This window comes from Lutra lutra, chromosome 10 (genome assembly GCF_902655055.1).
Source record: "Lutra lutra chromosome 10, mLutLut1.2, whole genome shotgun sequence".
Lineage (NCBI taxonomy): Eukaryota > Metazoa > Chordata > Mammalia > Carnivora > Mustelidae > Lutra > Lutra lutra.
The window spans coordinates 55,807,301-55,820,952 of record NC_062287.1 but is presented as its reverse complement, the minus strand read 5'-3'; the positions used below and the strand labels follow the sequence as shown (position 1 = coordinate 55,820,952).

Genomic DNA, 13,652 nt, shown 5'->3' with positions numbered 1-13,652 from the left:
TACATATTATAAAAAACACAATACTTCAATTTGGGGATTTGAGTGTTTTCAGGCACTGAAATAGTTTTGACCAAGTGATTTTTTTTTTTTAAAGGAGCTGTTCAGCTTCCAAGGTTATCTTGACTTTGAATTAAATGAAAAACAAAGCTATTTTCAACCAAACAGGAAATTTAGACAAAACTCTAGTATTCTTAGATATGCCTTGTTTACTTCAGAGAAAAATGGAAGGGGAGGAAAATGGGATCAGTTAAGTAGATATGGGAATTTAAACTGAACCTGTAATTTATTTCTTTAAAAAGGAGATTGGATTCAAATTTAGCAAAATATTGTAACAAAATAGGAGATGCTTATCATTCTGTGTTTTCATTTATTTTTTATTTTTTTTAAGATTTTGTTTATTTATTTGACAGAGACAGAGAGATCACAAGATCATAACCAGAGCCAAAGGCAGAGGCTTTAACCCACTGAGCCACCCAGGCACCCCTCATTCTGTGTTTTTAAAAAGGAGAGGTCGGGGGCTCTCTGCTCTGCAGGGAGCCTGCTTCCTCCTCTTTCTCTCTGCCTGCCTCTCTGCCTACTTGTGATCTGTCTGTCAAATAAATAAATAAAATCTTAAAAAAAAAAAAAAAAAAAAAAAAAAAGGAGAGGTCCGGCGCCTGGGTGGCTCAGTGGGTTGAGCCACTGCCTTCGGCTTGGGTCATGATCTCAGGGTCCTGGGATCAAGTCCCGCATCGGGCTCTCTGCTCGGCGGGGAGCCTGCTTACCTCTCTCTCTCTCTGCCTGCCTCTGTCTACTGTGATCTCTCTCTGTCAAATGAATAAATAAAATCTTTTAAAAAAATAAAATAAATAAATAAATAAATAAAAAGGAGAGGTCAATTTGTTAAAAAGGCTCATTACTTCTTTAATTCGTTGGAAGGCTCTATAATCATCCTAATGTAAAACTCTGTTACCCATAATTCTAGAAAAGAGTCTCCAGACTACCCTCCACATCTCCAACCCATCTCATCTTAATTATATACTGCCAGACTAATCAGCCAAGAATGAACGCTAAAGTCCAGTTCCATTATATAGAATATAAAGGTTAGGAATTAGATTCCAAAGGCCAGAGATCAAAATCTTTTCAGATTGAAATACTCTCTCCATTTCTCTGAATCCAAGTTTGTATACAGGGTTAAAAAAAAATGGGAATAACTACCTCAAACAATCCTTGAAAGATTAAGAGTTTTTTTGTTTTGTTTTGTTTTGTTTTACATGAAAGCATCTATTAACATATCTGGCACATGATCACTCAATAAACAAGAGATTTCCTTTTTTCTTTACGTAATCTTTTTTTTTTTTAAGATTTAAAAAAAAAATTTATTCCTTTGATAGAGAGAGCGCCGCCAATGAGGTCAGGAGCAAGAGGGGGTCATTGGGAGAGGGAGAAGCAGACTTCCCACTGCGCAGAGAGCTCCACCCTGGGATCTAGCCCTGGGCCAAATGCAGATGACACCCAGGAGCCCCTCCTTTATGTAATCTTCACTGCCACAGCAGTCCATACACTATACTTGAGCTAAAATAAAAAAATCTTCATTATTCTCTTGCACACTGCCCATTCAGTTTCATTTCCCTGATCAGTTTCGTTTTCCATTTTATTTTTCTATTTCTCCCACCTTAAATTTTCTGTCCCCATATTCATCATCTATTTCTATCTTATTTATCCTTCAAGGCCCAGCTCCAATTCTATTTGTTACGTAGTCTTCCTGACTTTCAATTTCTGTGGCTCTTAAAAAGCAGTGTCAAATAGTTGACCATTAATTGTTCTTTACTTGTATCATTTTTTAAAAAGATTTTATTTATTTATTTGATAGAGACACAGCGAGAAAGGGAATACAAGCAGAGGGAGTGGGAGAGGGAGAAGCAGGCTCCCCACTGAGCAGGGAGCCCAATTCGGGGCTGATCCCAGGATCCTGGGATCATGACCTGAGCCAAAGGCAGATGCTTAACGACTGAGCCACCCAGGTGCCCCATTTGTATCTTATTTTATTTTCTTAAGTAGGCTTCAAACCCAGCATGCAGCCCAGTGCAGGGCTTGAACTCACCACCCTGAGATGAAGACTTGAGCTGAGATGAAGAGTCAGATGCTTAAACAATTGAGGCACCCTGGTGCCCCTCTTTATTTGTATTTTAAACATTATTATTAATTTTGAACTATATCCATACATTTTCCTACTTAAAAAAAATACTAATAATACAGGGGCGCCTCAGTGGCTCAGCCATCAAGTGTCTGCCTTCAGATCAGGTCATGATCCCAGAGTCCTCCAATCGAGCCCCACACTGGGCCCCCTGCTCAACAGGAAACCTGCTTCTCCCTTTCCCACCTTCCCTGCTTGTGTTCCCTCTCTTGCTGTGTCTCCATCAAATAAATAAATAAAATCTTAAAAAAAAACAAATCCTAATAATACATATAAAGCTAAACAGGTCTTTGACTATTACCATCCGTCCCAGGCCCCTCCTGTAGGGGGAGCCAGTACTGTTGTGATGTATCCTTCCAGATCTTTACTGGAGAGAGTTTTGCTTTCTTTTTGTTTTATATATAGGGTATCAAATGGCACACACTGTTCTGCAACTTGCTTATTTCACTTAATATATCTTGGAGATCCTTTCAATACATATAGATCTATATTTTTTTTGTTCCTGTTTTACTGAGAAACAACTGACATCACTGTAAGTTTAAGATACACAGCATGATGGTTTATATATACAATCAACCCTTGAACAACACACATTTGAACTGAGCAGGTCCACTTATATGCAAATTTTTTTCAGTAAAATCAGTACAAAATTGTGAATTTATTTTCCCTTTATGATTTTCTTTTGTCTAGCTTTATTCTTTTGTAAGAATATATTTTGTAATACATATAACATACAAAATATGTGTTATTCAACTATGTTATTAGTAAGGCTTCTGGTCAAAAGGAGCCTGTTATTAAATTTTGGGGGAGTCAAAAGTTAAATGCAGATTTTCGACGGCTTGCGGTGTTGGCGCCCCAACCTTCATGCTATTCAAGGTATTGTGAAATGATTAGCATAATAGGTTTGGTTAATATCCATCATCTTAGATAGATACAATAAAAGGAAAAAAATTTTTTCTTTATGATGAAAACTCTTAGAATCTACTATTTTTTTTAAAGATTTATTTATTTATTTTAGAGAGAGAAACAGGAGGAGCAGAAGGAGAGGGAGTGGAAAAGAATCTAAGCTGATTCCCCACTGAGCCTGGAGCCCAATGTGAGGCTAAATCTCCCAACCGTGAGAGCATGACCTGAGCTGAAACCAAGAGTCGGATACTCAACCAAGCCACCCAGGTGCCCCTAGAATCTACTTTCTTAACAACTTTTCCAATATATCATACAGTAGTGTAAGCTATAATTATATTGTCCATTACATCCCTAGTACTGACTTATAACCAGAAGTTTATATACACTTTGACCATCTTCCTTTAATTCTGCATATATATCCCCCATCTGGTAACCACAAATCTCATCTATGAGTTTGCTGTGTTTTTTGGTCTTTTGGGGTTTTTTTAGATTCCACATGTAAGAAAGACCATATAGTCTTTGTTGTTCTAGTCTATTTCCCCTTAGCATAATGCCTTCAAGTTCCATCTATGTTGTCACAAATGGTAGTGTTGTCATTTTTTATGGTTGAATAATATTCCATGGTGTATATATACTATAATTTCTTTGTCCGTTCATCCCTGATCTAGTGTATTCAACTGTTGCAGTGTTCCAATTTGTTTATCCTTTCCCCTTTGGTAGGCATTTAGGTTTTTTCTAAATTTTATCTGCATTAATAATGAAACATTTCAGAGGGAAAATGACTTGAGAAAAATGTGAAGCAGAAACCGTAAAATAAAACCACTATTTACATTAAAGAGATCTTCTGATTAGCTGAAAGCTAAAAGGCTTATGTATCTGAGAAGCATAGGATTTTTCATTTACATTATAATTTTCATATTCTTCGGGACATTTGATATGACCATGCCATAGTTTTGTTTGCTAAGATCCAGTGCTCACTAAATTATCTGGTGTAAAAGGTCCCATGCAGGATTAGCTATGCTGACCTACCTGTCTATTCTTTTCCACCAGAAAAATATTCTTTTCTCCATTAACTCTCTCTCTTTTTTTTTTTAAGATTTTATTTATTTATTTGACAGAGATCACAAGTAGGCAGAGAGGCAGGCAGAGAGAGAGAGGAGGAAGCAGGGTCCCCTTGGAGCAGAGAGCCCGATGTGGGGCTCGATCCCACAACCCTGGGACCATGACCTGAGCCGAAGGCAGAGGCTTTAACCCACGGAGCCACCCAGGCGCCCCCTCCATTAACTCTCTTAGTACTAACTGGCAGTAGATAGAAATTGACTAATGAAAAAAAATATTTTAGTATAATCTGCACTAAATTATATATCAATCTTTCATTCTGGGAAAAATATATTTATAAAAAACAACCAGACACATGAAATATGTAAAAACAATTAAACAAGCAAATCATGCTGTCTTTCTAAGACAATTAAAGAAATCTAATATAGATAATCCAGGGAGGGACTATGAAAATCTAAAATGGTGAAATATAATACTTACATTCTTTGGTTAGTTCAATGTATCTTACAAGTAAAATCTGAAAGAATCAAATGAAGACAAATTCCTTTTCATCAGTTTCTCTAGGCTCTGATTTTTTAAACAGGAAAGAAAGAGGGAAAATAATTCTAGATCAAGGATATATCCACATAGGCTTTCTTTTTTTTTTTTTAAGATTTTATTTATTTATTTGACAGACAGAGATCACAAGTAGGCAGAGAGGTAGGCAGAGAGAGAGAGAGAGAGAGAGAGGAGGAAGCACTCTCCCCGCTGAGCAGAGAGCCCCATGTGGGGCTCGATCCCAGAATCCTGAGATCATGAAGGCAGCGGCTTTAACCCACTGAGCCACCCAGGCACCCCTCTACATAGGCTTTCTAATGGCCTCGTAGAAAACTTGAAGGAACTAATCAAAATTCCTTCAAGAAAGAAAAGATAGGGGCACCTGGGTGGTTTTAAGTATATTTTTAATTTGAAAAAATAATAGTTTCAGTGGAAGATGAAAGTCTCAAACACTTGTCTCCTCATCTTCTTGAGAATTTTTTAAATGAGAGTAAAGGTATAAAAGGACTAAACCCATAATGCAAAAGAACTGGGGAAGGGGTCTATGGGTACTGAGGACTAGATGAAATTTCAACATATTTCTGAAAGACAGAAAGTAGCATGAAACAAAGCACAGTAAGCCAAAACCTATCCCACTAACATCTACATTTGGTTCCAGCAATCCCACTCTGGGTATATGCTAAAAGAACTGAAAGCAGGTGGGATGCCTGGGTGGCTCAGTCGGTTAAGAATTGAAAGCAGGGTCTTGAGATATTTGCACATCCGTGTTCACAGCAGCACTATTCACAACAGCCAAGGGGTGGATGCAACCCAAATGTCCACTGATGAATGAAAGGATAAGTGAAGTATGATATACCATATTATTCAGCCTTAAAGAAGGAAATCCTGTCATAGGCTACAACAAGATGAACCTTAAACACATCATACTAAGTGAAATAAACTGTCACAAAAAGATAAATACTGTACGATTCTCTTTTTATGAACTATCTAAAGTAGTCAAATTCACAGAAACGGAATAGAATTGTGATTACCAGTGAGTGGGGGGAGAAGTAAAAGGGGACTTACATAACAGCTGGGTTTCAGACTTGCAAGCTGAAAAAGTTCTAGAGATCCATTTCACAACAATGTAATATAATTAACACTTCTGAACTGTACACTTAAAAATCATTAAGATGGTAATTTTAGTTTATATTAGTTTTTTCACAATAAAAAAATTACTAAATCTTATGTTTTGTCTTCAGGTTGATCTTCAAAATTGAACATAATGTAAACATAAGGTTAAGATCATCTAAATATTGTTCACTGTGAATCCCTGTAGTGGGTTTGGATAAAATTTGCTTCTGTTCAGGCCCACCTATGTTTCCTGAAGGCATTGAGATCAAAATGCATTTTTTCTTAAGTTCTGTCAATTCATTGTTCAAAATCATGCCCTGTTTTCGTTTGCTTCATGTTCAAACCATAACCTGCTTACTCAGGTCTTCCTTCTTCCCTCCTTCCCTCCCTCTTCCCCTCCCTTCTTCTCTACTATCCGTGGATAACTGCTTTTCTTTTTTAATGTTGTTGCCAGAAAAACATACCATCTTCACCATATCATTAACATCTTCCAGTTTTTTATTATTTATGGCATAGACACATTTCCTGAAGCCCAGTGTGGATCTAGGGCACTATGGTCATCTGGGATTTCTTTACATTGGGGTAATTCATCCATGTCAGTGCCAGTGTCCTCTTAAATAAAATGGTCAATTGGGAGCTCTGATTTGTGAGTTGGGCTTATTGTTCTGTAGTCTTTGCTAGCACTAAGTACATTATTTAAACTTCTAAGAGAATAACTAAAACATAACTACTGAAATTTAGGAGAGATAGAGAATTGTGTAAGTGAGCTCTGAGTTTTTATAGCACATATTTGACAAATAATAACCTAAGTCAAGTACTACTGGTACTGGCATATTATTTAGTCTTTTGATGGTAACCAAGAGAATAACTAAAAACAAACAGCTAAAAATGGCTTCTAAGGAGCAAATAAAAAATGAGAAGTGGTTAGGAACATTGTTTTCTATTATGTTCTCTTTTGTACTTTATTTTTTAATCATAAGCATGTATTTCTTTAAAATAAATAAAAATGCGGGGCGCCTGGGTGGCTCAGTGGGTTGGGCCGCTGCCTTCGGCTCGGGTCATGATCTCAGGGTCCTGGGATCGAGCCCCGCATCGCATCGGGCTCTCTGCTCAGCAGGGAGCCTGCTTCCTCCTCTCTCTCTGCCTGCCTCTCTGCCTGCTTGTGATCTCTGTCTGTCAAATAAATAAATTAAAAAAATCTTTAAATAAATAAATAAATAAATAAATAAATAAAAAAAATGCTTTGAAGATGAAATGGTGGAAACTGATAAGGAAATGTAAGAAGTCTGGAAACAAAAAGAAATAAGGAATTTTATTTCTAAGAAGTAAAATAAATTCAAACCCTTATTTATATGCACTAAATTTCTCAGAGGGAGAATGCTGTTGCCAGGGAGACCAAAGCAAACTGTTGATCTGCAAATTTAGCTCTTTAAAAAAAATTCCATGACATTTATTCTGCAATTACATCCTACTCAGGTTTAACAAAAGCCAATAAAATAGCTTTAAATGAAGTCCTTGAACCTGGTGTATGTCACTAACATTTACTAAATATTCAGGTTATAGAGTATAGTGCAGTGATAAGAAAACTAGAGTAAAGGTCAGGTTCTAATTCTAGTCCCAACTCTACTGCTTAAAAGTCATACATCCTTGGGTAAGTCATTTACCTTTTCTTAAACTAAGTTTCTTGTAAAAATGGGGATAACTACTGCCTGGCTTGCCTACCATTCAGGGTTGCTGTGAGTATCAAATGAGATTTAGATCATTTTACAAAAGTTTGAAACATTACACAAATAAATTCAACTAGTAAGTACTAATATTTCCCCAAATTAATAAAGCCATATGTATTCCATACTCTTCAATGATTAAAGACCAAATTAATTAGAAAAATGTGAACCAAAAAAAGTAATATAAACTAGTATTGTAAAAATTGGATTAAACTAGGTGGCAGATAGACGCTGTGGTCCAGGCTCTACCACAACTTCTTCAGGTCTCTATACAAGGAAATTACACTAGACCGCCTTCGTAGATGTGCTTCTTGGATATATTTTCCATCACACAATGATGATTTAAAAGGGAATTCGTTCACCACTAGTTTCCTGGGCTATATTTTGCTTGAAAAAGTTTCACTGCTAGATATCGGAAAATCACTGGCTTAAAGTCTTTTATTTCTATTTTCAGGCATTTCATAACCCTAACCTAACCTAACTCATCTTTAGTTTGACATTCTATCCTTTCTCAACATAGACCTACATTTTGAGACCAGAGTGCTCTACCTTCTATTTCTCAAAATGCCATGGCCAATCTCTGCCTGCACATTTTGTCAATCTGTAGCTGTTGCTCCTCCAACTGACTGAACAGTGCTGCCCTGTACTGTTCCACTCCCCACCCACACATTCACACACCCAAACTTGAGCAGTACTCAGTATCTTGGTTATATCTGTTTTCAAAAAGTTAAAATTTACAGTAGATCAGAAACAGGTAATGGTTGTCATATTAAAGAGAATCTGGCTTCTAGGCCAGTCAAGACTTGTCTATAATGTGATAGAATGTATGAAAACATTGAAAGAAAGAAGTAGGAAGAAAGTGGGAGGCTTTAGCCCTAGAGCATAGAAGGGAAAGAGCACTTTAAAAGAGTCATCTGTGCATTACCTGGAGAAGGAACATCTTGAACCTCGGACTTGTTGGGTTCCAGTGGTAGGATAGTCCCATCATAGAAATGGGACTTTTACTTATTTACTTTTTACTTATTACCGGCCAATGCTGTTAAACATTTGAGCATGTATCTGAATCCCTGTGATCTGATTTCATGATTACTATAAATCTTCTTAGTCTTTGACTTCCCTTATGATACGTCTAGCAAATACCCTGACTAGAGACACATCCACTTATATTACATCTATACCCTAAATTAATAAAATTGCATTCTGAATTCAGACATCAGTTTTAGTTTCTTGAGGAGGGTCAATCCATCCTGAGACAAGACAAACTAACAGTCTGAAGGCATAAAAACTAAGGGTCAGATAAGGAACTACAGTAAATTAAACATCAGAATGCCACCACACAGAAACTATGTGGGGTCCCCCAGACTGCCCCAATAAAAACCCTGTCTCATTGCATTATTTTCTTTTTAACACTTACATACACCTTTATTCAAGGCCACTAAACACATACTGAAGCTCTTCTATGACCTGGTCTCACATACCTTTCCAATAATTTCTATCTCTTACCCAAAGCTACAGCAGAAACAAATGTTCTAAGTACACCAAGTTTCTATCTCTGCTTGGAATAGCTCCTCTCTATGTTGGCAAGTCCAAATTTTAACTAATTCTGAGAGGTTAGCACAAATAATACTTTTTTTCATGAAGACTTTTCTAAGTACACCACCCTACCACAGCTAAAACTAGCAATTTTAGTGATTTGGGCAAGCAGAGTCATTAAGAATCAGCCACATTTTATAGGTTCCTTTTTTTCACTAAAGAGATATTAATCAGGTAGTAAACTCAGTTTCTGTTCTAAAAGACAATATTTGTTGTCAGCGTGTAATATAATAAATGCTGTAAGTTTGATCTATTATTTCACATTTCTGCACTCTAAATTTCAGTGCCCTGGGATATAGCCTAGGTTAACCACACTATCAATCCACAGTAAATACACCTTTTTTAACCAATTAAAAGTATTATTTCCCATATGAGAGGGATCAATTAATTACTTCTTATTTTTATTAAATAATTATTAAAATTATTTAGATTTATTCCCCGGGCAAGGGCACTTACTACTTGCTCCCTTTGTGAGCTTTTGTTTCATTTTCCCTTCTATGTTCTCTGAAGATAGAATCCTTATCTATTTCATTTTTGTATCTTCCACAGGTTTTAGCTAGTTTTTTTTTTTTTTTTTTTAAGCTAGTATTTTATATAGAAAGGGTACTTTATGGGCGCCTGGGTGGCTCAGTGGGTTAAGCCTCTGCCTTCGGCTCAGGTCATGGTCTCAAGGTCCTGGGATCAAGGCCCGCATCGAGCCCCACTTTGGGCTCTCTGCTGGGTGGGGAGCCTGCTTCCCCCTCTCTCTCTGTCTGCCTCTTTGCCTACTTGTGATCTCACTCTCTGTCAAATAAATAAATAAAATCTAAAAAAAAAAAAGAAAGGGTACTTTAAATATAATTTAAGAATTTCTCTTCCATTTTCAGTGAAGCTTCCCCCTCAGTCTTTTTAAATGTATCCCATGTTATAAAGTCTTCCTTGATCATCGCAGCCCACAGGTCACTCTTACTTTTGAATTCCTATAAGGACTGCCTATAAATGTTTAATTGCCACAAATACTGTCCCAGTGTTATTTTTTGTGTTTATATGAATTTTATAGTCTTTTCATATTTCCATATATCCCATATCTAGACACAGCATAGACAATTAATAAATAGTATTTCATTCAAACAATCTTTAAAAAAAATCAAAGACTCGTTAGGAAAAGCATAGTCAAAACTGACACCTAAAAAGAACAAAAGATCTCACCCATGGCAATGAAAACAAATTCCTATTGCTGGGATCAAAAGCTTTGACATACATAGTAGTTACTAGTAAATTAAATTGTGTTGGAATTCTACAAGTGTTTTCAAATTTCATGAGTCCTCTTTTCAGGGACACATAAGTGCTCAAAAACATTCATTTCCTGAAAATACCAATGAAAGCAAATGGCTTTAAACAAAAACAACTAACCTTATTAAACATATAAGATTATCACTCATTTGCAATTTGGTAATGTTTCGATGCTGAAGACATATAGTCAGTTTGTAGTACATTTGTTTTTACTGTATGCTAAGCATTAGCTCTTGTACTAAGCTATCCTCAGGCAAATGGCTTTAAAGTTACTTGCTTTTTACACATTCTTTTTTTTTTTTTAAAGATTTTATTTATTTATTTGACAGAGAGAGATCACAAGTAGACGGAGAGGCAGGCAGAGAGAGAGAGAGAGGGAAGCAGGCTCCCTGCTGAGCAGAGAGCCCGATGCGGGCCTCGATCCCAGGACCCTGAGATCATGACCTGAGCCGAAGGCAGCGGCTTAACCCACTGAGCCACCCAGGCGCCCTTCTTTTTACACATTCTTATGGTAATTAATGGGATATCACAAATTCTGCACACTTGACTTAAAAAAATATATGGTCAAATCCTATAATAAGGGAGTTATTTCTTTAATTTGATATTTGAACCACAACACTCTCGAGTCTTCCCACTCCAAGTGTGGTCCACAGACCAGCAGCATTGGTATCACCTGGGAGCTCACCCTTGAGGCAGAATCTCAGACCCTACCCCAGGCCTACTAAATGTGAATCTCCATTTTAGATCCCCAGGTGATCTGTAAGCACTTTAGGGTTTGAGAGCACTGTTTTACACTCTAGAGGAAAATCAGAATGTCCAAGATGCCTATGAACAAGCAACAGTAACTTATTATAATTGCTTATTTGTTGGTCTTAGCTGCTAACTGAAGGCTTGTTGAGGTCAAACCCTTCTATTTCCTCACCAGTAGTATTCATCCCTAACAGGCTTGGAAAATATTGACCCAATGCTCAATAAATATTTTTTGCTAAATATATTAATGACTGAGCAAAGTGAAAATAAGACTTTTTCTGAAACCAAATCCTTTAGAAAATTCTTGTGTACATGGTTTCACATACTGCCATACTAATTCCTTAATTCACTATTATTAATTCCATTTAAAATACATTGCCTTCTCTACTTCAACAAATGCATTTAATGCACTTGATAAAGCAAAAACTTGGATCATGTTCTCCTGTTGGAGCCACCAACGGCCTCTTCTACAAGTAAGAGAGCTGAATTTTAATTCTGGCTTTCACAGATCCATCACATATGCCTGCACATGATGAAATCACCCCAACAACTCCGAGGGGGTGGCAGGAGTAAAGGAGGAAAAGGAATGGGTAAAGCAAAAACACTTCCATATCGGGAACATCAAGTGAAACCATGAAAACATGATTCTTTGAACAGGATACTTCCAGAAAATAACTCCTGGCAAGAGAAATAAAGAGGTAAAGGAACGCTTACCTTTCTCAAGAGCAAAAGGTGATACTAGAGAATACCAGGGAGTGATAAAAAACCAGTGACTACCTAGCGACAGAAGGTGGAAACACACCAGACCAGAAGTAAAGCGGAGAGCGGTTAAGGACATCTAAAAAGGGTACCAAAAACCACTTTCAGGTTTGCAGAGAAGGAAGTCAAGGGAGGAGAAAGGAAATAGCTCTATGAAGGGTTTAACTTACGATGATGATGATAATTACAATTATTTTTTATGAGAGAGAGACGACGTGCTGTTGAAGGGCAGGGAGTGGGTGAGAAAGGGAGACTGCAATCCCGCGCACTGCAAAAAGAAGAGAGACTACTGGCAGTCCTGCTCAGACGGTCCCGGGGAGGCGGCCCAAGCATAGGTGGGTGGCAACGCCCGGCTCCGCTGGTCCCCGCCTGGTGGTTTGAGCCATCTCCTCTGCAGCCTGGCGAGCACCGGGTGGGGACGGGAAAAGGCGGACTGCGTATGCGAGGGCATGCGGGAGGACAGGGCTGATGCCGGGCTGACCAGGTACCCACCTTATCCCAACGAAGCCACTGCCCGATGGCCGTGTCTAGCTGAGGATCCCCGGTGTGGTAGGGGGCGTGGAGCAGGTTGGAGTTCAGGTCCCCTTCTGCATTTTCAGCCATGGCAGCGAGACTGGGGTGTGAGGGCCTGGGGGACCGCGAAGACACTGGGTTGGGGGGACCTGAGATGCGCTCACCAGGGTTCTGACGCCCCCTCCTCACTGAAGGGCATCGGAGACCGACCAACCACGGGGTGTCTGAGCCAGCTCCTGCTGCAGCTGTGGGGAAGCAGAAGAGAGGGGGATGCGGCTGCCCGCTCCCACCAAACCAGCTCCGGGTCTTTTTCTGCACGAACCGACTGAGGCGGTCGCACAGCGAGAGAACAACAACAGTCCCAGATGTCTGGGTCGTGGCCGCCGCCGCCGCCGCCGCCGCCGCCCTAGGCCCCGCCCCACCTCCCGCGCCACAGGCCCCGCCCCTTCCCGCCCCTGATGATTTAAGTCGCTGGGGCGTGAAGCCCGAGCCAGAAAGCGCGCTCGCGGTTCCTCTGCAGAAGTACGAGCTCGGATCAGCGAGGGTGGTGAGGGGTTGGGTTATTTTTTAATTTGCCTCTTGCCTCGCGTCTTATCCTTGGTACAGTCCCCACACACTCCCACTCGTCTCCTTTTCTCAATCAGCTGACGTATCCACCGCCAGCACCCCACTTCAGCGATCGCTCCGTGCACCCCTGGCGCGCGCGTAGGAACCCTTTCTCCCTCCTGTTTCAACTTGGGGCACGCGCTTGGCGGGAGGGTGCAAGGACTGTTACCGCAGGGCTTCACGGGATTTGAAGTTCTTCTCTTTCTCTGAGCTCTGTGGAGACTGCCGGAAAGACTACAACACCCAGCAGCTCCGCGCTCTCCCTTTTCTCAAAGGAAAAAGATATGCCTGCAGGCTGTTCCCTACTTCCCTTCGGACACACCCTGTCCCTGCTTTGCTGCGCAGTGTGGCCATGGAATTAAATTAATTTAAACCAGGACTAATGCAGTAAGGGGACCACTGGTATCCACTTAATGCTTTATTTTTTTTAAAGATTTTATTTATTTATTTGACAGAGATCACAAGTAGGCAGAGAGGCAGGCAGAGAGAGAGAGGAGGAAGCAGGCCCCCTGCCGAGCAGAGAGCCCGATGTGGGGCTCGATCCCAGGACCTTGGGACCATGACCCGAGCCGAAGTCAGAGGTCTTAACCCACTGAGCCACCCAGGAGCCCCCCACTTAATGCTTTAAAGTTTACGAATCGTGT

The 13,652-nt window shown here is 39.5% G+C and overlaps 1 protein-coding gene across 1 annotated transcript in view; it reads right to left on the bottom strand.

Moving 5' to 3' along the window:
- Window positions 1-13,119, bottom strand: part of PGM2L1 (phosphoglucomutase 2 like 1) — a 50,262-nt gene extending 37,143 nt beyond the window's left edge. Inside the window, exon 1 of the mRNA XM_047692277.1 lies at window positions 12,382-13,119. Within this exon, the coding sequence (XP_047548233.1) occupies window positions 12,382-12,492 (111 nt within the window). The 5' untranslated portion in view covers window positions 12,493-13,119. The remainder of the gene's footprint in view (window positions 1-12,381) is intronic.
- Between the last annotated feature and the right edge of the window lie 533 nt (window positions 13,120-13,652).